At 41.3% G+C, this 26904-nt stretch overlaps 2 protein-coding genes across 2 annotated transcripts in view; one reads left to right on the forward strand and one right to left on the reverse strand.

Moving 5' to 3' along the window:
* Window positions 1–5899, forward strand: LOC121923567 (peripheral-type benzodiazepine receptor-associated protein 1-like). Its single transcript, XM_042454107.1, has 2 exons — window positions 1–5215; window positions 5834–5899. The coding sequence occupies exons 1-2, from the start codon at window positions 1–3 to the stop codon at window positions 5836–5838; spliced, it is 5220 nt and encodes a 1739-aa protein (XP_042310041.1). The 3' UTR covers window positions 5839–5899.
* Window positions 5900–11138: 5239 nt separating this feature from the next.
* Window positions 11139–26904, reverse strand: part of LOC121923569 (zinc finger protein 420-like) — a 21197-nt gene continuing 5431 nt past the window's right edge. Inside the window, exons 5-8 of the mRNA XM_042454110.1 lie at window positions 24549–25965; window positions 15830–15938; window positions 15083–15209; window positions 11139–14207 (exon numbers count right to left, since the gene is read on the reverse strand). Coding sequence (XP_042310044.1) covers window positions 12619–14207; window positions 15083–15209; window positions 15830–15938; window positions 24549–25965 — 3242 coding nt within the window. The 3' untranslated portion in view covers window positions 11139–12618. The remainder of the gene's footprint in view (window positions 14208–15082; window positions 15210–15829; window positions 15939–24548; window positions 25966–26904) is intronic.

Raw genomic sequence — 26904 nt, forward strand, 5'->3', positions numbered from 1 at the left:
ATGACTAGAGACAGTCCCGCCTCAGGCGGAGGCAGTGGCGGTGGCGGGCCTTCTCCTCCTTTGGGTACGTCCCACTCATCCCCTCGCAGCAGGGCCTCGTCCCAACCCAACAGTGGAGGAGGAGGAGGAGTTGGAAGTGGCCAGCCACCATCTTCCTCCTCATGTTCCCACGAGGACCACCGCCGTGAGCTGGAGGCGCTCCGTTCAGAGCTGGAGGCCGAGCGCCTCCGCTCTCAGGAGAACCGCCGCCGCTTCTCCCTGGAGGCCCGTGAGCTGCGCGAGACAGCCGAGCGAGAGCGTCAGCGCCTGTCTGACCAGCTCCGCTCCAAGTGGGAGCAGCAGCGGGCCCGTGAGCTCCACCAGATGAAGGAGGAAGGGATGAGAGAGCGTGAGGCTGAGATCCGGCAGCTCCTCCGCTGGAAGGAGGCTGAGCTCAGGGAGGCCCAGGAGCTGCTCCAGAGGGAGAGGGACTCCGCCATGCGACACGCGCGTGAACTCCAACGCCAGTTGGCCGAGGAGTTAGTCAACCGAGGAGGAGGCCCAAAAAGTGGAGGAGGAGGCCCAGGGCCTGGCCTGAGCAGCGAAGGTCGCGCCAAGCTCCAAGAAGTCCTGGGCAAGCTCCGCTGGGAGGTCGACAGCGAGCAGGCCATCCGTATTCGCCACCTCAAAGCCGAGCTGGAGCTGGAGAGGAGCCTCTTCCTCAAGTACATCCTCCAGCGCTTCGAAGGGGACCAGGCCTCGACACTGGGGGGCCCTCAGAGAGCCACCAACAAACAGGCCTCTTCTAACAGTAGCGGCCCCAAACCAGCCAAGCGTAGGCCTCGGTCCCTGGAGAGCCTGGTGGCTGCCTGTTGCGCAGCTTCTAAATCCCGCTCTGTGGACAGCAACCTGAACCACCAGTGCCAGTCCCCTGAAGAGCAACAACAGCAGGAGGCCTTGCTCCTCCAGCAAGAAGAGAACAACGTGGAGAGCAAGGCCGACTGCTCCCAGAAGCAGCAGTTGGTGCCTGGGAATGCTTTGGACAAAGAGGCGCTCTTGGAGGACTCGGCTAAACAGGATGAGTCTGAGGACGCACCCCCAGAAGGGAAAGTTAATGTCTTAAGGCCTTTGGATGTTGCTAAGGATCAGCCACAGCAGGAGCTCCAGACCCCGGAGTGGCTGTCAGGCAGCAATTATGACCGGCTGATGAGGCAGAACGCAGACCTCTTGGAAGCTCTGGCAGGTCTGGAGCAAAGGTGCACCCATCTCAAGGAGGAGAACAGCCTGCTGAGGAAAAGCAGCTTCCCTGAAATGAAGGACAAAGTGAAGCGGCTGAAGAGGAAGAACGCTGAGCTGGCAAGCATCGCCAAGAGGCTGGAGGAAAGGGCCAAGAGACTCCAAGAATCCAGCCTCAGAATCGGCCATGGCCCAATCCCCTTGGCCATGAGTTGCTCGGATATGGACCTGTACAAGACTTCCTTTGCTCGGCAGCGGGCCAAAGACCTGAGTGAGCAAGCTGGTGTCCTGTTTACTAAAGACAAACAGTTGGACGCCTTACAGAGAGAATGTTGGGAGCTGCATGCCAAACTGTCTGCAAGCAAGGAGAGCAGCTCTTTGCTCAACATCTATGATTTTGATCGCTTGCTGAGAGAATCTCAGAGAGAAATCCTGCGATTACAGAGACAGATTATGCTTAAGAATCTGAGGGAATCTCTCCAGCAGTCTAAAGTGAGTTCAGATTATACTGGTAACATACAGGAAATACCGTTAGAGACACATTTGCAGGACACATCTTTTCCAAAGCAGGTATCACAAGCAGAGAATACATTTGTAAAAAACACAGAATTGGAATTGCAGCCAGCTGGAAATGGCACTCAGAACGATGGAAACAGCCTTTTACAAACAGATTCAGATAGTGTATATCACTTACAAGTATTAAAAGAGAAGCTTTCTGAAAAAAGCAAACAGTGTGAAACTCTTGAACACGAAATGGAGGAAAAGCAAAAGAGATATGACGATCTGGAATTGCAGCTTAAAGAAGTATTGAAGGAAAATGTCAGGATTACTGAGGAAAACTCTCAACTCCAAAAGAAGAATGAATGGATAGAGAAGATTGAAAATGAAAATGCTGAAATCAAGATGAAATTGATTCAGGCAACTGATGATCGCAATTCTGCTGTCCAGTCAACTAAGGGACTTGAAAGCAAAGTGGAGAATTTAGAACAGGTAATTAACAACTTGAAAGAGATAGCGGAAAGACGACAACAGTTAGCATCCAAACATGAGGAAACCTTATTAGTGCTACAGAAGAAAGAGGAAGAAATACGTCAGCTCCAGAAAATCCAAACAGAAACAAAAAGAGAAAATGAAGAAGCAGTACAACTACTTCAACATCAAGTAAAAGAATTAGAAAACCAATGTCATAGTCAGACTAAACACTTTGATCTTTTGGCTCAAGAACTGCAGAATAAGAAATCTGGATCTCTGAAAGCAGAGTTATTTCATGCAATTTACAGTTCTACATCCATAATCTGCCAAGAAAAATGGAACGACGATAGCTGTCACAATTTCCACCATGGTAAGAACATAAATGATAAAGACTCCGCTTCTATAGATTGTACTGGTCTGCCACAAACAGCTAAAGAGCTAGAATCACACTCAGACTCATCTGAATCTGATTCCAAGCAGAATAACTCTAAATCCTCTTTTAATCAAGAGGAAGATATAGTAGGTGAAGCAGAAGAACTGGAGACAGATACGGTTTCTATAAACTTTGAGCAGGAAAACCCAGGCCCTGCAAAACTTCGCGTCTTTTTAGCACGATACAGCTATGATCCTTTTGATGGCCCTAACAAGAATCCTGAGGCAGAGCTTCCCCTCACAGCTGGAGAGTATGTTTATATCTGTGGGGACATGGATGAAGATGGCTTCTATGAAGGGGAGCTGATGGATGGCAGAAGAGGCATGGTACCTTCAAATTTGGTAGAAGAAGTTTCGGGTAATGACCTAATAAGTTTTGTTCCTTCAGAGGCAACTGACATATCTTATCGTTGCTGTCATGAAATTGGTTGCCCCTGCCAAAATGCTAGCAGTGAAGAAAAGAGTGACAGCCCTGACGAAGACGTGTGTGTTAATCTCTTGTCCAACGGACTGGGAAGAGGACCGTGTGGTGACCAGACAGCCGTGCCTTATCCCCAGAATCTGACTCTTATCAGACAGTCTGCTAAATCCATTGTCATAGGCTGGGATCCTCCCCCTATACTAGACAACTGTGGGGAAGTGCATAGCTATAACATCTATATAAATGGAGATTTATGCTGCAATGTGAAGCCCAGCAGCCAGATGAAAGCTGTGATTGAGAACCTGGACCTAAAGTCTCGTTCCTATCGGATTTCAGTGCAAAGTGTGACGGACAAAGGAAATTCCGATAAGTTCCAATGTACTTTCCTTATAGGAAATAGTTTCCATATTTCACCGACCCACTTGGAGATTCGGGACTACACTGCAACATCTGCAGAAATCACTTGGTTGCCAAGTAATAGCAACTATAATCATACAATATATCTTAATGAAAAGGAATATGATATAACAAAGGCAGGGATCTATTGGTATACTTTCCGGAACTTAAAACCCAATAACCAGTACAATATAAAAGTAGAAACTCGGGCTCCTCATGAAGAGCTGTTTCCTCGAGGCCACTTGGAACAGAAATCGAGCGTAATTACATTTACTACCCTGTTAGCAGGGCCACCTAACGCTCCCCTGGATGTCCAAGTTCAGCCCAGTTCTTCTGCAGGGTTTCTCATTATTAGCTGGCTACCAGTAACAATTGACAAAGTGGGATCATCCAACGGGGTAAAAGTCACTGGCTATGCTATTTATATAAATGGAAAGAAAGTAACACAAGTTATGTCGCCAACGGCTGGAAGTGTTTCATTAGCGGCATCTCAGCTCCTTATGTTTCACGGATCCTGGAAGGTTTCTGTAAGAACGCTGTCCCCCTTCGGAGAGTCTGTGGATTCTGTTCCTGCTTTAATTCCACCGGTTTTATTGCACATACCTCATTCTCTATTGTCAAAACCTGTTCCCTGCCTCCAGGCTCCCGAGTCTGAAGATGGACCTTTTTACTCCCACCTGCCCAGTGCAGATAACAATTTCACAATTCACTTTACTTCTAACTGCAAAGAGCCAGACACTGCCATACCAGGGAACATTACTCAGAATCAGGGATCCTCTTCCGTGCGGTCAACTTCTCACCGTGCAAGAAGTGGAGATAAGGGTTATTCCAACCCACCTACCTCTCTTTGGAAGCAGTCTTCAGAACACGTTTTCCCTGCATTGGGATGTGGGGAATCGGCCAATTCTGTCAAAGCAGCATCGCACGTATTCGCTGAAGACACTCAGAAGGAATGGTCAGAAGAAAATTTGCATGGTAGAAACCCCACGTTTAAAAGCCAACCAGACAGCAAAAAGATCCGTGTTTATCCCGTCACCCAGTTTAGCAATATGACAGCAAACGATTCACCTTTGCAACATTATCCTGAAAATTCTGGCGCAGGTTCCTGGAGTCCTGAGTCCGGTGTATTTTCAAAAGAGTTTATACCAAAGAAGGGTCTCTTTAAGAAGAAACCCATTAAACAAAGGAAGCAGTTATGCAAAGAACTCTCTAACCTGAAGGTTTCTAAAATTGAAATGGAGCAAGTATCAAGAGCTGAAAGTTGGAAGTCTCTTCTCGGTGACCACAATTATAGTTCTGATCTCTCAGACATAGAGAAAGAGGAGAAGGATAGAGTGAAGTATGATGGTCAAGGAACTGAGAGGCTGCAAGAGAGGCCAACATCTCTGATAGAACTGACAAAAGAAGACATTATAACCCTCGCTTTGAGAAAGAGCCAAACCACGTCTTCAGTGCCTAATTCAAGCACTCAAAGAAGCTTAATTTTTGGAGATACATTTAACGATGACTCAGAAAGATTGTTTGTAGCACTCTTTGACTATGATCCTGTAATAACGTCTCCTAATTCTGAGGCAGCTAGAGAGGAATTATCCTTTAAAGAGGGACAGATTCTAAAAGTTATTGGAGACAAAGATGACAAGGGTTTTTACAGAGGCGAATGTGAAGAAAAACAAGGCTATATTCCTTGTCACTTGGTGTCTGAAATTTACATTGAGAGTAAGGAAGTGAAGAAACACCTGCTAAAGAAAAGATACATTATGGATGAAAACTTAGAAACAGGTTAGTGGATCTAGGTAGAGAGTGTAGCAGCAACGGATCAGGCCCCAGCTATAGCTATGAGATTGCTAGATCCTAAAAAGTGGGAGAAAAAAATAGTTCAGTGTGAGTACAGAAAATTACCTTTCACTATTGACATTCATGTATGAACAGGTTTCTTTTTAAAACAGGTTAGTTGTTGGTTTTAGATACGCATTGTTTTCATTAAAATGCAAACTTGCACCCTTTCCCATTTCAGTGACACAGTTTGTTACTTTTTTGAAGGCGTATGCTACCCTGAGATCTTACGATCTTTTAATATGTAATTGCTCTCAGGGAGACCTCTTATTAGGTTGTGTGCTTTCTTTATTTATTTATTTTAACTTTCATATGTTTTAAAAAATTTATACTGTTTTAAACCTTTATTGTGATTATTTTAATTGTGTTCGCTTTTAATTGATTTTGTCTGTAAGCTGCCTTGGTTCCCGCTCTGGGAGAACGGCAGCATATAAGTGAAATAAAATAAATAATAATACATAGTAAGATTTAAATATTTTACTTAAAAATGATAGAACAATTTTGTGTTACTGTTTTGGAAGATGTATGATTTCTGATGCTACTTACTTTTTTCATGTAATTTAGGTTAGATCTTCTCGATGGCGGACTGCTGCTCTGTGGATCAAAGCCATAATAAAAGACCGATTTGGGATGTGTCAATTTAAAAGATATTGCAATATTTTTACTAAAATATTCTTTTTATTAAACTGATTGATCATCCGTGCCAGTGCCTCTTTTATTTGGTATTAATAAACAAAGGTATCATCATTTTCAGATGAAAAGGGAATGTCCATGGCAACAGGTCATACAGATTTAATTTAAAACAAGCAAAATAAAATACAGTTTTGTAAAAGATTTTTTTAAACTTTAGGATCCTTGTGAGTGTACAGCATCTAGATGTACACACACACAGTACAACTGAGTTGTACACTCATACAACCCAACATTTTATTTGGGTTTTTGTCCACTTTTGGTAGCAAGCAAGCAGTTTAGTGCAGTAGTATTAAAACTTTTTTATCCTTGGGACGCTCTCATAGAATCATAGAATCTTGAGTTGGAAGAGACCCCAAGAGCCATCCAGTCCATCCCCCTTCTGCCATGCAGGAACTCTCAATCAAAGCATCCCTAACAGATGGTCATCCAGCCTCTGTTTAAAGACCTCCAAAGAAGGAGACTCCACTACACTTTGAAGGAGTGTGTTTTGCTTTCTAACAGCCCTTACTGTCAGGAAGTTACTCCTAATGTTGAAGTGGAATCTCTTTTCCTGTAGCTTACATCCACTGCCCTGGGTCCTAGTCTCTGGAGCAGCAGAAAACAAGCTTGCTCCCTCCTCAATATGACATCCCTTCAAATATTTAAAAAGGCATGGTTTCCAGGCCCTTCACCATTTTAGTCACCCTCCTTTGGACACGCTCCAGTTTCTCAACATACTTTTTGAATTGTAATGCCCAGAACTGGACACAGGATTATTTCAGGTGGGGCATGACCAAAGCAGAATAGAGTGGCACTATTATTTCCCTTGATCTAGACACTATACTTCTATTGATGCAGCCTAGAATCGCATTGGCCTTTTTAGCTGATGCATCACACCACTGACTCATGTTCAACTTGGTGTCTACTAGGACTCTTAGATCCCTTTCACATATATTGTTGTCAAGCCAGGTGTCCCCCATCCTATAATTGTGCATTTCATTGTAAAGAATTTCACTGGAAAGGATGAAGGACAGGAAAATGATGCCAAAACACACTGTCATTTTTTCACCCAGGCTTCAAAAAAGGCCAGAAGCAGCCCCACAGCAGAGAGGATAAGGGTGGTCGGTGCTTTAGACTAAGGTTGACTAAGCTCTCACCTTTCGCCACTTTACTCAGAGGAGGGAGGGTTCCTATTTTGATAAAGGTTAAGGTACAGTACTTACATTAACCTGTGAATAAGTCAACTCAGACTTCTGGGTCAAGATTTTGACTAAAATTGCTAGACTTATACAGTACATGAGTATATACAGTAAATAATTTTCCTCAGCCCTTTTTGGCTATCCTTTTTAGCCACCTTCTTCTCTGCATTCCCCTTTCCCTTGATCTAGGTCCAGATTCTAACCCACTCAGGGTCTCAACATTCACTGGATGACACTGGTTCAGTGACTTTCCTGTGAACTGTCTTGATTCACAGGGTCATAGTGGTGCCCAGAACTGGGTGCAGCATACCAAGTCAGGCGTGAGACCTGGACTTCTGCATTCCCTTCAAGGCTTTGGGTGTCTAGTACTGTATTGGTTTTAAACTAGCCAGAGTTCCCTGTTGCATTGTTTAATCTCTAATTGCAACGCGTGGGTCATAAAACACCGTTTGGTCCTTGTTTGCTTGAAACAAACTGGAGTTTAGAGGAAAAAAGGAAGCCCAGCCACAGCAAAGTTGTATTCACAGAGCATCCAAGTAAAGAAAATGTTTAGTTACTTTATGCAGCATTGACCAGTTATCCTACAGTATGGTCTGAAGGCAGATATTAAAAGTACCTCCCAGTATTATTATTTATAAATTGTATTGGCTGTTTATCACACGAAGGAGATCGGAAGTTTATCCCTTGAATATCCTGGAAAAATCACCAAATTACATGACGCAACTTCACACAACGTCGCACAAAACTCACCATTAAAGTGGTCACAAAGAAGCATTAACATACATCTTTTTACTTTTGGAATTACAGCAACAATGCATTTCCAATATCACTTTATTTGCACGATTGTGTGTGATAATCATTTGCACAATTACTCGCCATTTTCGCTTTATTTGCGGGATGCTTTAAATAAGCTTTAATGTCTTTAATGCCGAAATTATCTCCACTGTGATGAACTCTTCAGCCTCCTGACAGTATTCAAAGATATAGCCGTGTTAGTCTGTAGAATCAGTATGTAGAGAGATCTTGTAGCACCTTTGAGACTAACTAAAGAAAGAACTTGGCAGCATAAGCTTTGGTAGACTTCAGTCTACTTCCTCATTTGACTTAAGTCTATGAAAGCTCATGCTGCCAACTTCTTTCTTTCAGTTAGTCTCAAAGGTGCTACTAGATCTTTCTGCCTCGTGACAGTAGTAAGTGGTTGTAGCCCAATAATTGATGTGCAAATAGCTAATAAATAAGCTAAATATGATTTCTACTGCATTATTCTTGGGTCATGGGTTCAAGAAGGAAAGAGTATCAAATCCTCTAATGTGGTAATTCTGCATACCTCACCCCCTATATCAGATACTTTATGGAGCAGGCAAAGTAACAAAAGGAGAGGTCATAGATAGTGGATCATTTTCCTTTGCCTTGCTTTTCTGATAGGGAAGGTTACCTACCCACCATGTGGATACCCAACGTGTGGATTCAGTGATTTCTGAGTGTGTGTACCATCAACCCTAAATTATCTGGATTGCTTTTGTTTATCAGGGTTTATTTTGTAAGGGAGAAAAAACCCTTTAAAACCCCCACCCAAGGGTGGGAAGCATATCGCTCTCCATTGAGCTGCACTTCCCAGCATTCTCAGTATTGGATATGCCAGCTAGGACTGCTGGAGGTGCATGCCAGCAACATATGGCAGACTATATGAATCCCAACCTGATGTATAATGCTTTGTCGTATACCATAAACCTGTCTATGCTTTCCCTTTTATAGAATATTATATAATATTTGATCAGCTTTCATTCTGCCTGATGCTTTACACTCCCAAAACTGTACATGGTTTCTTCCTCATATGAATTACTTGCAAATTAGTAAATTCTGACTTCTTGGATGTATCCACACTGCAGAAATAAAGCAGTTTGACACCACTTTAACTGCCATTACTCAATGTTCTGGGATTCTGGAATTTGTGAGATATTTAGTCCTCTCAAGCCCCCACCAAACTACAAATCCCAGAATTCCATAGTTCTGAGCTGTGGAAGTTGTGTTATTTCTGTAGTGTGCCAGCAACAGTTCTGACTTCTTTTAGAAGATCATTCCACATGCCAAGGATGGTTTCTCCATATTAATTCCAATAAATTACTTGGAGCATATTAATACACTTCAAACTAAGTGGGGGAAAGAGATACGCCAAAATTTGCTTTAGATGTGTTCAGCCTTTGGGATTGTAGTCACAAAAAGCAGCAAGAGAAAAATCTTGGGATCCATTTTTCATATTTTATTAAAAGTACAATTTCCTGTCAAGGTGATCATTCTTCAATACATCATGTTTAAAACAAGTTTATTTGCTATAAGAAATGCTTAAGATTTTTAATTCTTCAAAAACAGGTGTTGTCTGAGGGTGGGCAAAATCCAGCAGTGAAGGAGTCAGATCCATTAGTGACACACAGCTAGGCTTGGTAGCACCCAGAAAACAAAGCTAGAACTGGACTGAAGACCCCCTACCTTATTTTTGTTAAAAAAAACCCAAAAATATCTGCCTTTGCATTGGGTGGGATATAAGTTGGAGAATCAACTTATTTGAAATTAAAATTGCCATTCCTGAATGCCTCTAGGAAATCCAGTAGGGGTAGGATCATAGATTTTCAGAGTTGGAAGATACCTCAAGGGCCATCCAGTCCAACCCCATTCTGTCATGCAGGAATTCACAATCAAAGCTTCCCTGACAGATGGCCATCCAGCCTCTGTTTAAATACCTCCAAGGAGGGTGACTCCATCATCCTCCGAGGGAGTGTGTTCCACTGGCGAACAGCCCTTACTGTCAGGAAGTTCCTCCTAATGTTGAGCTGGAATCTCTTTTCCTGCATCCATTGCTCTGGGTCTTAATCTCTGCATCAGAAAACAAGTTTGCTCCATCCTCAGTATGACATCTCTTCAAATATTTAAACAGAGCTATTATACCACCTCTTAACCTTCTCTTCCCCAGGCTAAACATCTCCAGCTCCCTAAGTCTCTTTTCATAAGGCATGGTTTCCAGACCCTTCACCATTTTAGTTGCCCTCCTCTGGACACACTCCAGCTTGTCAAGGAGTTGTCCTGAGAATCAGCAAAGCATAGTGGTTTGAGCATTGGACTATGTATGATTTTGGGAACCAGGCTGTGATTCCCCATCCAGCCATGGAAGTCCACTTGGGCAAGTCACACAGTCTAAGCCCCAGAAACCCTGTGCTAGGTTCACCTTCAGATCACCATAGGTTGGAAACAACTGGGAGGCACACAGCAACAACAGGGAGATTTGTCAAGTGGAAAGGATACCACATACCGTATATACTCAACTTTAAGTCAATTTCATGTAGAAGTCAAGGGCAGGTTTTTGGGTCTACCACCCTCAAAATTATGGACTTTGATATGACCTGTGGATAAGTCGAGGGTAAAACGTATGGGCATGTAACAAAGGATGGAGCAAAGGGAAAAAATGCCAAATAACTTATAATATTCCAGCAGGCATAAACTGTTGGTGCTCAAAGTAAAGGATGTATGGATGAGAAAGTAGAGGGGAGTTAGTGATTCTTGAACAGACTACATTTTTGCCTTTTATCAAGGGATGGTTCCTTTTTTTAAAACCAAGAGTTAAAGTACAGTACTTACATTGAGCCGTGGATAAGTCGACTCAGGTTTTGGGAAAGGGTGTCAATTTTTTACTAAAATTTCTAGACTTATACATGAGTATATACAGTACATCCTACATATCACATTTTCCTGTCTAAAAGGGGAGCTGTCATCTATATACAAAGTGTGTACCTGTAGGAATATTTGGTATCAATATTAAGCAGAATGCAGAAGAGCTAATATAATATGAGATTGTGTTTGAAACTGAAGAATATACTCAGGATGCGCTTGCAAAAAAAAAAAAAAGGAAATTTACATGTATTGTTTCAGGAAATTCATTTTGGCATAGGAAAAGAGATGTTTACCTACACTTTGGTACAATAAACCCTAAAGGAAGTTCCTTTTTTTTTACAGGACATTAGATCATCTGCCATATTTCTTGTTTTTATCTAGTTGGGCAGTGCGGGGGGTGATGATAGAGGAGGACTAGAAAAAGATGGACTTCCAGTGTTGGATTGAACCAACAAAGCAAGAAAGCCTGACCTGAGAAAGAATGGGATTCCAGTCTAGGTGATCCTACTGTACCTGTGTGTGCATATGTACAACAGACAAGATAAACAGCAGCTGCCTCTAGAATCACTTACTGAGCATTTGTGAAGAGCAAAATAGAGAATAGCCCGACTCACCGGCTACCTTGGCATGTTAATAAAGCATAGATCTATAAGTTTTGCTATCAAAATGAAAATCATAAGAAAAATGGAGGCTGGCGAAAGAAAGAAAAAATCATCCTGCTATGCATTTTGGATGATACTTTCAAGTGGGCTCTAGAAGAGTCAAAATGTTTTTGTTTACTTATGCAACACTTGCCTGACCTGGCTGTTTCATTTCATATGTGCATAAAGTTAGTTCTGAATAAAACGTCTGCTGAAACATGTTCAAATGTCCTCTTTCTTTATAGTGCAAAAACCTACCCCTTTTCTTTCCATGTTATTGTGACTTCTGGTACCAAAATTTCTGTTAAAAGAAATAAAGGATAAGAATCCATCTAATTTGTTAATTGAGGTATCCTTGTACATTTTATAATTCTTTTACCCTCAAATGATCTTGGACTTTGAAGGGTAGATTTCTCAGCATTTCTGTTTTAGATATTTTCAAGACCCCTTTTCAAATTAGCTTTTGTTATCTGTTCCCCAAACTGTTCATTGTGAGCCTGGTCATGCCTTTGTGCATCCTGCATATAATATTAATTTCTTTCTTCTTCACATACCTAAATTCTTAGTTGCCTATCATTAATATATTAACCAGTATGGTTAATTTCATCAAAAAGAAACACTGTTTTGAGAGAGGTAGTTAGCAAGTTCAAGATCTCATTCTATGTAGCCTTCTCAACCTTCATCTAAATTCATCTAAAATTAATCTAAAATCAGTGTTGCCACTCGGTAACAAAAATTCATACTAGGCATTTAGAGCACTATTCTCTTCAGAACAAATTATTTCCTATCAATAGAATGCCATGTAGTATCTAACTTTTCCCCACTAATTTCTCTTATTGTGAATCACTGCATATAAAATAGCATTCTAAGAAATCTATTTCCACATTCCAAGCTTTTAGATGACTTTTCCTCTGTTTGAGTTGCTTGATAATAATTGGGGTGTTTGGTGTCACTAAAACTTTCCCCCACATTCTAGACTTTTAAGGGGTTTCTCTCTTTAAGGGGGATAATAATTCCAAAGGAAACTTTTTCCACACTGCAAGAATGTAAATGTCTTCCCCACAGTGATGATTCTGTAGTGGCTAATAAGCTATGAGGGTTTACTGCAGATCTTTCAATACTCAGTACATCTAGAGTGTAAGGTTTCTCCCCTCTGTGAATTTTTGTTGTTGTGTCATGGAATTTGAGGGCTGGCAGAGCTCTTTCCATACTCCTGGCACTGAATATGTTTCTCCCTTATGTGAGCAGCTTGATGAATACTGCGGCATTTCTTCTCCCTGAAGTTTTTTTCAAACTTGATACATTTATATGGTTTCTCCCCTGTATGAACTGTTTGGTGGACTTTAAGAGTTGATTTCTGGCTGAAGCTCTTCCCACATTCCAAGCACATAAATGGTTTTCCCCCTGTATGAATTCTTTGGTGAAGCATCAGGTTTGAGCTGTGATTGAATCTTTTTCCACATTCCAAACATTTAAATGGTTTCTCCCCTTTATGAAGATGTTGATGCACGATGAGGCTTGAGCTCTGACTGAAGATCTTCCCACACTCTGAACATTTATATGGTTTTTCCCCAGAATGAATTCTTTGGTGTACCACCTGTTGTGACCTCCAACGAAACCTTTTCCCACACTCTAAGCATTCATATGGTTTCTCTCCTGTGTGAACTCTTTGGTGAGATAGTAATTTTGACCTCCATCTGAAGCTCTTTCCACAATCCAAACATTTAAATGGGTTCTCTCCAGTATGAGTTGCTTGGTGATAAATTAAATGTATTGTCTGACTGAAACATTTTCCACACTCCAGGCATTTAAATGGTTTCTCTTCTGTATGTGTTCTCTGATGAGAAGTGAGATAAGTTTTCCGAGCAAATGTTTTCCCACACTCCACACATGGATATGGCTTCTCCCCTGTGTGGATTCTCTGGTGGTTCATAAGGTGTGAAGAATGACTGAAGTTTCTTCCACATTCTAAGCATTTATATGGTTTCTCCCCTCTGTGAATTTTTGTGTGTGTCGTAAGGTGTGAAGAACGGCTGAAGTTCTTTCCACACTCCTGACACTCAAATGGTTTCTCCCCTGTGTGGATTCTTTGGTGGATCATAAGTTGCGAAGAACGATCAAAACTCATCCCACACTCCAAGCATTTGAATGGTTTGTGCCCTCTGTGAGTTGCCTGATGACAAGAGAGATCTAGATTCTGACTGAAGCTTTTCCCACACTCCAGGCACTTAAACAGTTTCTTTTCTGTATGAGTTCTTTGATGAGATGTGAGATAATCCTTCCGAGCAAAGTTTCTTCCACATTCCTGGCACCGAAAAGGCTTCTCTCCCGTGTGGATTCTTTGGTGGATCAAAAAGTGTGAGGAACGTCTGAAACTCTTTCCACACTCTAAGCATTTAAAGCGTTTCTCCTCTGTATGAATTTTTTCATGGGAAATCAAGGACTCCATTTTACTGAAGGACTTTTGACATGTTCCACATCTGAAAGATTTCTCCCCTGTGTGATTTTTTCTATGAAGATTAAGGCTGGACCAATAAGTGAAGCTTCTCCCACATAATGAACAATAGTATTTACTTCTCTCCTCTCCTTTCACTGTTATTTTGGGAGCTGAGATTTTGCAAATGTCCCCACCAAAAGAAGTAGCAAATTTGTTCCTCTTCTCTTTTATTTTTGTTCTCTGCTTTTCATTCTTTTTAGATTTGTCTTCTTCCAACCATGTCTGGTGGGACTTTCCTTTGGCATCATTCTCCTGCATATCACCTCCTGCAAATGTGAGAAAGTGAGGAGACACAACTTTTTAAGAGGCCTAAAATGACTGAAGAGCTTCCCTCATCCATCCAGCCCTTAGGGTGAGCACAAACAGTTATGCCTGCCAGAATTTTGTAGGTTCTTTGGCATCATTTTCCTGTGCTTCATCATTTAGATCCTTTGTTGCATGCCCCTAAGTTTTACCCTCGACCTATCCACAGGTCATATCAAAATCCATAATTTTGTCCCCTAAACCTGCCCTCGACTTATATATGAGGTCGACTTACAGTCGAGTATATACAGTATTTACTTGTGTCTTAATAAACCTCTGCTTATTTGTTTTTTACATCTGTCTCTGAGTATTCAAGCTGGTGGAGAGTCTGGTCATGTTTACCACAGCAAACCCACCACAACAGTACATCCACTGGTCCACAACACAGTCACCTTGAGGCCAAGGAGCCACTCCAGGAAGGGATTAGGGGTGGGGGAAAGGCCAAGGTGAATGATAGGAGGCCTAAAGCTGAAACTGTAAGGCCAGCCTGGAAAGAAAATTTATCACGGATGGGGCACTGCAGGCCAACAACACGTGAGTAGGACTAGTTGCCCCAACCTGAAATAAAGGAGGGAAAGGTCTGAATTTATGTAACCGGACAGAAAAATAGAGGAAGGGAAATTGAGGTGAAGTGAACAGATCAACATAATCATCACCATCTTTGTTTGTACTCCATGTTGTTCCCAAACTTAGGACTCAATGTGTCAAAGTAAATTGATTACAATATTATACATTGATTACAATATTATACTGTGAACAGGAAGAGGCTTCCATGATTTCTGACACCTGCAACTGATCAACGTGTAGTTAATCAGTGAGAAGAAAGAAGGAGACTTACCCAAAGAAGCTATGTTCCTCACATTCTCCTCCATGACTTCCCTGTACAGAGCCCTTTGGTCTGGATCCAGGAGGGCCCATTCCTCCTCCATGAAATACACAGCCACCTCCTCAAATGCCACCTGTAACTGGAAAGGTTACCTAATGTCAAGTCCAGCATGACACCTAGTCCAGAAATTCAGGCTACAGTAGTTAAAACTCAGTAAACTTTTATTCAGTAACAATAGATCCATTGTTAGAACTGAACAGAAGCATCAACGTTTCCTAATTAAACTACACAAATTTTCAAATTCCTGGTCGGCTCAATTCTTATTATAATTCATAAACACTGTCTCCCCCTTTTGTTCCCACACCACCCCTTCTTTATTCTTACAGCTAGGCACTTCTCATAGGGACAACCTTAAACAGGCCTGACTCATGCCTGACTCCCCACCAGAGTTATCTCAGCACCTGTGGCTGAAATCATCAGGCTTCTGCAATAGTATTTTACTAATACATAACCCATGACTTAACTTTCCCAGTAAAACATGGCAGGACAACTGCATGTGCAACTTCTGGCACCTAAGAGCAAAACACACTAACTAAAAAAACCACTAACACACTAATCAAAAAATCTTTGCACAGGTTATTCACTGATCATGCAGTGGAAAACTTTGACAGAGGCAAAAGTGAAAAGTGAGCTTCCTTCATGCGCACAGATTTGCATGCAACCTGATCTTTATGATTTCTTAGGGATCATGCCCCCTACCTGGTTTTGTCTCAAAAAAGTGGCATCCCGCACATTGCTGAAAAGAGATGAGGTAGCAGATATTGGCTGCATCTGTCTTCCATCTCCGATGAAGTAGAAGAAAGATAAAAAGAAATGTTACATACTGTTTCTTCTCTATCAGATCCAAGCCTTTCTATAGTCTTCTTATTTAAAAAAAATATTAAAAGTTTTAAAATACTGCACTTTTAAAAATTACAGAAATTAAGGGGGGGAAAGAAATCATGCAGTTTAAAAAATTTTTAAAAGCTCTTCAAAACAGTTAAAACAATGCTCACCCCCGATCCCGTTCTTTTAGAAAAATTCTGATTTAAAAGCCTGTGTGAATAAAAAAGGTTTTAGTCTTTTTTCAAATCCTGGGATTTTTAGTTTATTGTGGCACCAAAACTCTATGACAGAAAAGGCTAAATGTCTCACAAACCTACAGTTCCCAGTATTCTCTAGCATTCAGCAAGGGCAGATAAAGTGGTCTCAAACTGGATAATTTCTGCTGCCTTGAGTCTCTGTATCGGGATATAAAAAAAATTAAATAATAAAAAGTCTGTTTTGGATCATACTACAGAGATCACCTTCTCCTACTTCTTCTGAAGAAAATCAGTTTAGGGTTTCCAGTCTTCTGTAAATGTCTTTCATTAATTTTTCTCTGGTAATTTATCCATTTCTGCTAGTTTATTCACATTTTATTAACCAGCTCTCCTTTGTACTTATGGAGAATTCTATACTATTCTAACTATACTACAGGTTGAGTCTCCTGTATCTCGAATTCCAAAATCCAAGATAACCCAAAATTGTCCACATAGGTGGCTGAGCTTAGAGACACCTTTGCTTTCTGATGGTTCAAGTGTCTGCAAACTTTGTTTCATGCACAAAATTATTTTTAAAATATTGTGTATAAAATATTGTGCATGAGGTGTATAAAAAAATGTAATTTCATGTTTAGACTTAGGTCCTCATCTTTAAGATGGAAATGCCTTATGCATATGCCAACACTCCAAAATTTCAATACTGTACTCTGAAATCTGAAAACACTTCTGGTCCCAATTTCAGATAAGGGTGACTCAACCTGTACTGATAGAGATACTGTATTGTTGTTGTTGGGTGACTTCAAGTTGTTTCCAACTAATAGTGACCTTAAAGCGACCCTGTTGTGGGGTTTTCTTGGCAATATTTGGTCAGAGGGGGGTTGTCATTGCCCTTGTCTGAGGCTGAGAGAGTGTGACTTGCCCAAGGTCAACCAGTAGGTTTCCATGGCTTTGCAGGGATTCGAACCCTGGTCTCCAGAGTCACAGTCCTATGCTCAGCCCCTGCACTACACTGCGTCCCAATATATATATCGCTCTCTCTATACCAACTATATTCCTTCCTCTGTAGAAAATCGTTGAGGTTAAAAAATGAGGAAGAAATGAAATAAAATAAGGAAGAAAGAAAAAATAGAACGGGACTAAAATAAGAGAAAAGAAATAATTGAGAAGTATTGAAAAGAATTAAGAGAAAACAAAAAATAGGAATAGATAACAAAACAATAATAATAAGAGATGCATGGTAGCAAGTAAATAAGAAGAGTAGAGAAGAAGTAGAATTTTAAAAAGGTAATAATAAAGGTGATATTCAGGATTTGGTTATTAGGAAGTTTGTTTTAGCTGTTTTGCTTAAATGTGGAGATCATAAGGATTTATATGTGTAAGTTATAAAAAAGAAGAAGAATTGAAGAAGAATGTGAGAATGAAAGAATGTATGTATGAATTTCTGTAATTTTATGCAAATAAAGAAATAAGGACTATTAATAAAAATTCGTAAGCTTAGTTCAGCAGCAGTAGCAGCAAGCGTACTCCACAGGTCTATAGTAAAAGGCAAATAAACAGGATACATAGGTAGACAAAAGAACCTTACCTTATTGTTACATCTAGGTTCTACAAAAATAGTAAAGAAAAACCTGTACTTGGTAGAAAAGTCCCTAGAGCTAACTCCATGAGGGTAGGTAGGATCATAGAATCATAAAGTCGGAAGAGACCACTAGGGCCATCCAGTCCAACCCCCTCCCATGCAGGAAATCTAAATCAAAGCATCCCCTTTAACAGATGGCCATCCAGCCTCTGTTTAAAGACCTCCAAAGAAGGAGATTCCACCACTCTCCAAGGGAGTTTCTTCCACTTTCAAACAGCTCTTACTGTCAGGATGTTCCTCCTAATGTTTAGGTGGAATCTCTTTTCCTGGAGCTTTCATCCATTGCTCCGTGTGTCTCTGGAGCAGCAGAAAAAAAGCTTGCACCATTCTCAATATGACACTCCTTCAAATATTTAAAAAGAGCTATCATATCCCCTCTTCACCTTCTCTTGTCCAGGTTAAACATACTCAGCTCCCTAAGACGCTCCTCGCTGAGCACTGCTTCCAGACCCTTCACCATTGTGGTGGCCCTCCTTGGACACGCTCCAGTTTCTGAACATCCTTTTTGAACTGTGGTGCCCAGAACTGGACACAGTATTCCAGGTGAGGCCTGTGTAAGAAAGAAGAAGAGCATCTTAGACGCACTACCTGGTTTGTGCACCCATGCTGGCTGAAGGCTGGGTGGGAAAAGCAGAGCGAACAAAGAGCAATAAAACATTCTTAACCCCCAGGAAGAGGAGGAGGGGACAGAAAGTGACCTTCTCACAGAGTCACACTGACCAAATGACCATAGAGATAATCAGTGTTTCTGTGAAAAAGACCACCACCCCTTCTCAAGAAAACAGAGCTACAAATAAGCATTAACGCCCAGACTCCCGCCACTTCCACCTTTGAAGAAAACCATTCAGAGGTTTCCAGTCACTTGTAAATACCTCTATCCATTTTTCTCTGATCATTCAACTTTATTAGCTACAGTGTTCCCTCTACATTGACTGGGGTCTAGGGGCACAGGACCCCCGTGAATGTGGAAAAAACGCAAATAACAAAAACACTATGTTTTTACCTGAGAGAACACCTCTCTAGGAATCTCTCTGTCCTTCAGTATGACTTCTGGTTAAAGTTGACCACAGAGTTGTGCTGGAGGACCTAGATATTCCTAGAGAGAACATACTAATAAAATCTGTGAATAATCATATCTGCAAATGTCAAAGCTGCAGATCTGGAGGGATGAGTGTAGTTCTCCTTGCCATGGTTTCATCTGATAGAATACTTATACAGTATATATATATACTCACATGTGTGTGTGTGTGTATGTCTCTGTACTCACACACACATAGGCAGTTAACAACAATAAATACTTCTATATCTACATATATAAACAGACACATATATGTACACACACACACACATATATATACATATATGCATATACATATACATGTGTATATATGCACACATATACATAGGCAGTTAACAACTAATGCTTCTATATATACATATACACACATATACAGTATATATATACATATATGCATACACACACACACACACATATATATATATATACACACACACACATACACACACACACACATATATACACACACACACACACTATTTTAAAAGAACAAAACCACTGCTCTTATGAAGGAGCCTTACACAGAGAATCCAGAGCCTATACCCCCAGAACTCCAGAGGAACCAGGGTCCCAAAGCGGTATCAGAGCGCTTTAAACTGCATAGTGCGGATGGCTCCAGGGCTCCAGCTCCCCTTCAATGGGAGAGACAAAGGCTCCTCTTCTTCTTTCCTCCCACAGGGTCTCCCCCTCTGCCCAAGACCCCTGGCTCCTTGGTAGCATTCGCACCCAGGACCGGGAGGATGAAGGGGGTTTGTTTTGGGGGGCTGGGGGAGCACATCCTCCCCTTCTCCTCCTCCCCACATTTCCTTCCTCTCTAGGAAGAAGGGTCTCTTGCATTAACCCTCACAAAACCAAGGAGGCAATAATAATATCCCTCTTGCTGAGCAGCCCAGGAGGCTCCCCTCCTCTTTCTTTTCCCTGCACTTGAACCACAAACACACACTTTGCCTCAAAGTTTTTCCTGCCCTTTCCCACACACAACTTTTTTTCTCCAGGTTTTCTATGCACTTTGACACACACACACAACTTTTTTCTAGATTTTTTTTCACTTTCACACAAACACACAGACACACTTTTCCTCCAGATTTTCAATGCACTTTGACACAGACACAGTTTCTCCAGGTTTTCCCTGCATTTTCACAAAACACACCCACACAAACCCTTTTCTCAGGTTTTCCTTGCACTTTGGCACACACACACGCTTGAAACTGTTTCAAAAATGTTGTTGCTGTTGTTGTTGTGTGCTTTCAAATCATTTTTGATTTAAGGTTAGGGTTAGGTTCATGGGGTTTTCTTGGCAGAATTTGTTCAGAGGGGATTTGCCATGGCCTCCATGTAGAAGTAATAGTTTGACACAACTTTTAAGGGCTGTCGCTCCATCCTGTGGAATCCTGGGATTTGTAGTTTTAGCCTTCTCTGCCAGAGTGTGCTGGTGCCTCACAAAACTACAAATCCCAGGATTCCACAGGATGGGAGTCATCGCAGCAGTTAAAGTGGCATCAAACTGCATTATTTCTACATTGTAAGACACACCATGAATCGTTGTTGTTGCTGTTGTTGTGTGACTTCAAATTGTTTCCGATTTATGGCAACTCCAAGACAACCCCTATCACAGTGTTTTCTTGGCAAGTTTCTTCAGAGCAGGTTTGCCATGGCCTTCCCCTGAGGCTGAGAGAATGTGACTTGACCAATGTCACCCAGTGGATTTACATGGCTGAGCTGGGACTCGAACCCAGGTCTCTAGGCATAAAAAGGAGTAAGGGAGAAGGAAGGGAAATGTAGCAGTAACTTGAAGACAGACTGGGTTTTATGTTAGCAAGAGCTTTCCTTGATATCAACCCACTTCTTCAGATGCAACACAGAGTGGTATTAAGGTCTCAAGTATAAAGCATATTTAAAAATCAGTCAAATTATTTTTTATTGAATAAGGGGCTATACCCCAGGTCTGTGCTCCAGCTTCCCAAAAGATGCTGCTCTGAGCAGCTTCCTAGAAGGGGTGTCATTGGTGCGCTCGTGCGCCATGACGATGCCCCTTCCAGCCATCACCATTTGGGTGCTGCACGCCACAGACGTCATCCTGGCACGCACCACATGGACGGGCACACACCATGATGGTGGCAGGGCGGCAAAACTAAGGCTGGGGCCATGTGGATGCTCAGCCCTAGTTCGCATACAGGCTGGCATAAACTGCTGGACTGTACAGGGCCTTAGTCTCCAGACTATTTCAAGAGCATATCTATAAATTATGGGGGTGGGATAGACTCTAATAGGACCCAGAAAGATGCATTATCATGCCCCTTGCTCTACATGATACATGCCTTTCAGAACTTTGAGGGAGTGTCCTACTGCCATATGAAGTTCTTCCTAATGTTTAGGAACAATCTCTTTTCCTGTAGTTTGAACCCACTGTTCCAGTTCCTATTCTCTGGAGCAGCAGAAAACAAGCTTGCTCCAGCCTCAATGTGACATCCTTCAAATACTTAAACAGGACTATCATGTCACCTCTTAGTTGTCTCTTCTCCAGGCTAAACATCCCCAGCTCCCTAAGGCGTTCCTCATAGGGCTTCATGGTTTCCAGACCCTTCACCATTTTAGTTGCCCTCCTTTGGACACGTTCCAGTTTCTCCACATCCTTTTTGAATTGTGGTGCCCAGAACTGGACACAATATTCCAGGTGGGGCCTGACCAAAGTAGAATATAGTGGCACTATTATTTCCCTTGATCTAAACAATATACTGTACAGCCTAGAATCGCATTGGCCTTTTGAGCTGCTGCATCACACTACTGACTCATGTTCAACTTGGTATCTACTAGGCCTCTTAGATCCCTTTCATATAGTGTCTACTAGGCCTCTTAGATCCCTTACATATATGCTGTTGTCAAGCCAGGTGTCCCCCGTCATATAATAGTGCATTTCATTGTAAAGAATTTCACTGGAAAGGATGAAGGACAGGAAAACGATGCCAAAACACACTGTCATTTTTTCACCCAGGCTTCAAAAAAGGCCAGAAGCAGCCCCACAGCAGAGAGGATAAGGGTGGTCGGTGCTTTAGACTAAGGTTGACTAAGCTCCCGCCTTTCGCCACTTTACTCAAAGGAGGTAGTGATTCCTATTTCGATAAAAGTTAAGGTACAGTATGTGAATAAGTCAACCCAGTTTTTTTGGTCACGTTTTTGACTAAAATTGCTTATACATGAGTATATACAGTAAATAATCTTCCTCAGCCCTTTTTGGCTATCCTTTTTTAGCCACCTTCTTCTCTGCATTCTCCTTTCCGCCCACTCCCTCATTCAATGGGTCAAAGGCTTGGAGAAATTTGGTGGGGCAGAGCTGTATGTTTTGAGTCAAAAGATTCATTTAGCAAGATCCATGCTCTCTTCAGACACAGAAATAAATCCTACTGAACTACTTTGCAATCCTTTAGCATTGCTTATTCACTGCTAGCCATTGCATGGATATGTATGTTGGAGGTTTTCTGCATTCACTTTCCACCAAATTTCCTCTTCTTTTGGTTCCTATCTCTCTTCCTCTGCTCCCATTCCCCACACTCTTGGAACAAAATATATGTCACTAAATCCACACACTTAGTCACTAGATCATTCCTCATTAGCCTTTAATGCCACTTCTTACCAACTTTTAATAAGCAAGATGTTTGAGGGGCAAGTAAACAGCATGCATGTTGTAGATGATGGAAGGGGGCAGAAAACACATATACAGATCATTCACAAAGTGTTATTTGAACAGACTCTAATATACGAGTGATGAGCTCTCATACTTTAGGACAGCCATTTCCAAACATACAGTTTCCAGACATGTTGAATTGCCAATGTACCCTTGGATAAATTGTATTATATCCCTTCTAGTCCATCTAGAGGGGAAAAATCCAGAATGGGGGCAGCACCTTTAAAGTACAAGAAAAGTACTAGCATAAATGGGAATAACTGTTTCCCACATTTTGAAGGAATTAATGTTCAACCTCAACGTTGCAAGCACATGAAACAACTAGTGGAATTTTAACACGAGGATCAATGGGTTTGACTCCTAAAGTCAACTATGGTAATTTTTAATACTGGTTGAGTCTCCCTTATTGAAAATGCTTAGGAATCTGGATTTTGGAAGATTTGTATATATATAAAATGAGGTCACTTGGAGATGGGACCCAGGTCTAAACAAAATTCATTTATGTTTCATATACACTTATACACATAGCCTGAAGGTAGTTTTGTACACAGAATCATAGAGCTGGAAGAGACCATAAAAGCCATCCACTCTAACCCCCTGCCATGCAGGAACTCACAATCAAAGCACCTCCAACAGATGGCCATCCAGCCTCTGTTTAAAGACCTCCAAGGAAGAAGACTCCACCATTCTCCAAGGGAGTGTCTTCCACTGTCAAATAGCTCTTTCTGTCAGGAGGTTCTTCCTAATGTTGATCTGGAATCTCTTTTCCTGTAGTTTGCATCCACTGCTCTGGGTCCTATTCCCTGGAGCAGCGGAAAACAAGCTCGCTCCATCCTCAATGTGACACCCCTTCAAATACTTAAAGAGGACTATGCTATTATTGTTTTTTTGTGGGTTTTTCAGGCTATGTGGCCATGTTCTAGAAGATTTTCTACCTGACATTTCGCCAGCATCTGTGGCTGGCATCTACAGAGAAATCTTCGACTTCACTATGATATTACCTCTTAACCATCTCTTCTCCAGGCTAAACATCCCCAGCTCCATAAGTCGTTCCTCATAGGGCATGGTTTTCAGACCCTTCACAGTTTTGGTTGCCCTCCTCTGGGAATACTCTAGCTTGTCAACACCTTTTTTAGTTGTGGTGCCCAGAACTGGATACAGTATTCCAGAAGGGGCCTGACCAGAGCAGAATAGAGTGGCACTATTACTTCCCTTGATCTAGACACTATACTTCTATTGATGCAGCCTAGAATCGCATTGGTCTTTTTAGCTGCCGCATCACACTGTTGACTCATGTTCAACTCATGTCCAACATAATATTTTAAATATTTTTGTGCATGACATAAAGTTTGTGTACACTGAACCACCAGAAGGCAAAGGTGTCATCATCCCTGCTACTCATGTGCACAATTTTGGATTTTGACATGCTTTGGATTTCGGAATTCCAGATACAGGAGACTCAACCTGTAATTAACTTCTTTTCCTTAATAGGAGCATACAGTTTTCACTGCAAAAATAATACATTAAGATAATAACATACAAAAGAGAATTTCAAACATACATTGTTCAGATTAAACTAGATAAAACTCTCAACTCCTATCTTTCAAGAAAGCAATACAAAATGTATTATTTAAACCTATACAGGATTTGAGACATCTATCTAACCTCTTTACTGTGTATATTTTTAGACATGGCAATAAATATTGTCCAGTAATTATTATGCATTTATTGAGAGGACAAACTTGAATTATCCTTTCTTCCTCGATATTAAGTATTTTCAATCACACTTCATTAGGTAGAATTCAAATGCACCTGAGGAAGTAGACTTGAGTCTAGGAAAGCTCATGCTGCCAACTTCTTTCTTTTAGTTAGTCCCAAATGTGCTACAAGATCTCTCTAGATATTTCATTAGGTATTTCACCAAAGGAAACTGGTGAATATTTTCAGAAACAGAGTTTAGCAATCCCAATAATTGAATATCATTTTGAACTCAATGCTAAAAGAAGTTTGTGTTATCACAGTTTGCTCCATATTCCGAGGGATCAAATGATTGCTCCCCTACATTAGTCGCTTGATGAGGAGTGAGATGAATGTTCATATGGAAGCTCTCTCCACTCTCCAAACAGTTCAACGTCTTTTCCCGTGTGTGAGTTGCATAATGACGAGTGAGGTATCTCTTAAAACTGAAACATTTTCCACACTCAAGGCATCTAAATGGTTTCTCTCCCATGTGAGTTACTTGATGATGAATGTAGTTTTTCTTCCAGGTGAAATACTTTCCACACACCAAGCATACAAACTGTTTCTGTCCATTGTGAATAGCTTGGTGAGTAGTGAGTCGTGTCTTCTGAAAGAAGCTCTTTCCACACTCAAGACATTTATATGGCTTCTCCTTTGTGTGAATTGCTTGATGATGAGTGAGGCTTTTCTTCCAACAGAAGCTCTTTCCACACTCCAAGCATTTAAATGGTTTCTCCCCAGTGTGAGTTGTTTGATGATCAATGAGATGTTGCTCCAGCCAGAAGTTCTTTCCACACACCGGGCATTTGAATGATTTGTCTCCAGCATGAGTTTTGTGGTGACAAGTGAGGTGTATCTTCCGACTGAAACTCTTTCCACACTCCATGCATTTAAATGGTTTCTCCCTTGTGTGAATTATTTGATGGCGAGTGAGGTGTGTTTTCCGGCTGAAGCTCTTTCCACACTCTGTGCATTGAAATGGTTTCTCCCCGGTATGAATTGCCTGATGATAAACAAAGTGCGTTTTCCGACAAAAGCTCTTTCCACACTCCGAGCACTTAAATGGTTTCTCCCCAGTGTGAGATGCTTGATGATACGTAAGATTCATCTTCCGGCTGAAGCTCTTTCCACACTCCGAGCATTTATATGATTTCTCTCCCGTGTGAGTTGACTGATGAGAAGTGAGATATATTTTCTGACTGAAGCTCTTTCCACACTCTAAACAACTAAATGGTTTCTCCCCAGTGTGAGTTGTTTCATGAAAAGTGAGACTTCCCTTCCAACTGAAACTCTTTCCACACTCGAAACATTTAAATGGTTTCTCCCCAGCATGGGTTCCTAGATGATATGTGAGATGTATCTTCTGAATGAAGCTCTTTCCACACTCCAAGCATTTAAATGGTTTTTTCCCTGTGTGAGTAGCTTGATGACAAATGAGGCTTCTCTTCCAAACAAAACCTTTCCCACACTCCAAGCAATTAAATGGTTTCTCCCCTGTGTGAGTTGCTTGATGACGAGTAAGCCTGACCTTCTGACTAAAACCTTTTCCACACTCCAAGCATTTAAATGGTTTCTCCACAATGTGGTTTGCTTGATGACGAGTGAGGTGTTCCTTCCGAAAGTAAGTCTTTCCACACTCCAAGCATTTAAATGGTTTCTCATCTTTGTGAGTTGCTTGATCATGACGGTAGTGTGATCACAAAGAGAGAGAAAATAGGTTGAGTTAGATTGAAGTTTTCATTAAATACTTAGTTTAAAGCCATAATATGCTTTTATAAAAACCCAGGATCTTCAATACGAGTTTCTTTTTTTCTGTTAACTAACAAAAACATGTTTTTACATAGCATTAACCAATCAAGACAGAAATATTTACTTATATAAGGATAAACATACAATTCTGGGCACCACATTTAAAGTGGGATGTTGACAAGCTTAAGTGTGTCCAAAGCAAGCAAACAAAATGTTGAAAATCATACCCTTTGAGAAGAAATTTAGTAGGGTATGTTTAGCTTGGGGAGGAGAAGGTTAAGAGGTGACATGATAGCCATATTTAAATATTTGAAGGGATGTTATATTGAAGATGGAGCAAGCTTGTTTTCTGATGCTCCAGAGACTAGGACATAGAGCAAGGGATGCAAACTGCAGGAAAAGAGATTCCACCTAAAAGTTAGGAATAAGAGCTGACAATAAAAGCTATTCAACAGTGGAATACACTGCCTTGGAGAGTGGAGGTTTCTCCTTTTTTGAAGGCTTTTAAATAGAGGCTGGGCGGTCATCTGTTAGGGTGCTTTGACTGTGTATTCATTCATGGCAGGGGTTGGACTGCCATTGTTGGATAAATAATGGGAGCGCAAAATAGTTGACTCTTTAATAGAGCAGGAGATTAATTTTGTGGGACCTTGTTCTCATGTACAAAGATCCACAGAAGCAAGAATTTATATCCACAACACCAGCCCTCCATTCGTGTTAAATCAACCCAACAAAGGCTTCCTACAGGGTTTTCTTGGGAAGATTTGTTCAGAGGATGTTTGCCTTTGCCTTCCTCTGAAGCTGTGACTTGCCCAAGGTCAATCAGTGGGTTTCCATGATTCAAACCCTAGTCTCCAAACTCAT

The sequence above is a fragment of the Sceloporus undulatus genome, chromosome 2 (assembly GCF_019175285.1).
Source record: "Sceloporus undulatus isolate JIND9_A2432 ecotype Alabama chromosome 2, SceUnd_v1.1, whole genome shotgun sequence".
NCBI classification, from domain to species: domain Eukaryota; kingdom Metazoa; phylum Chordata; class Lepidosauria; order Squamata; family Phrynosomatidae; genus Sceloporus; species Sceloporus undulatus.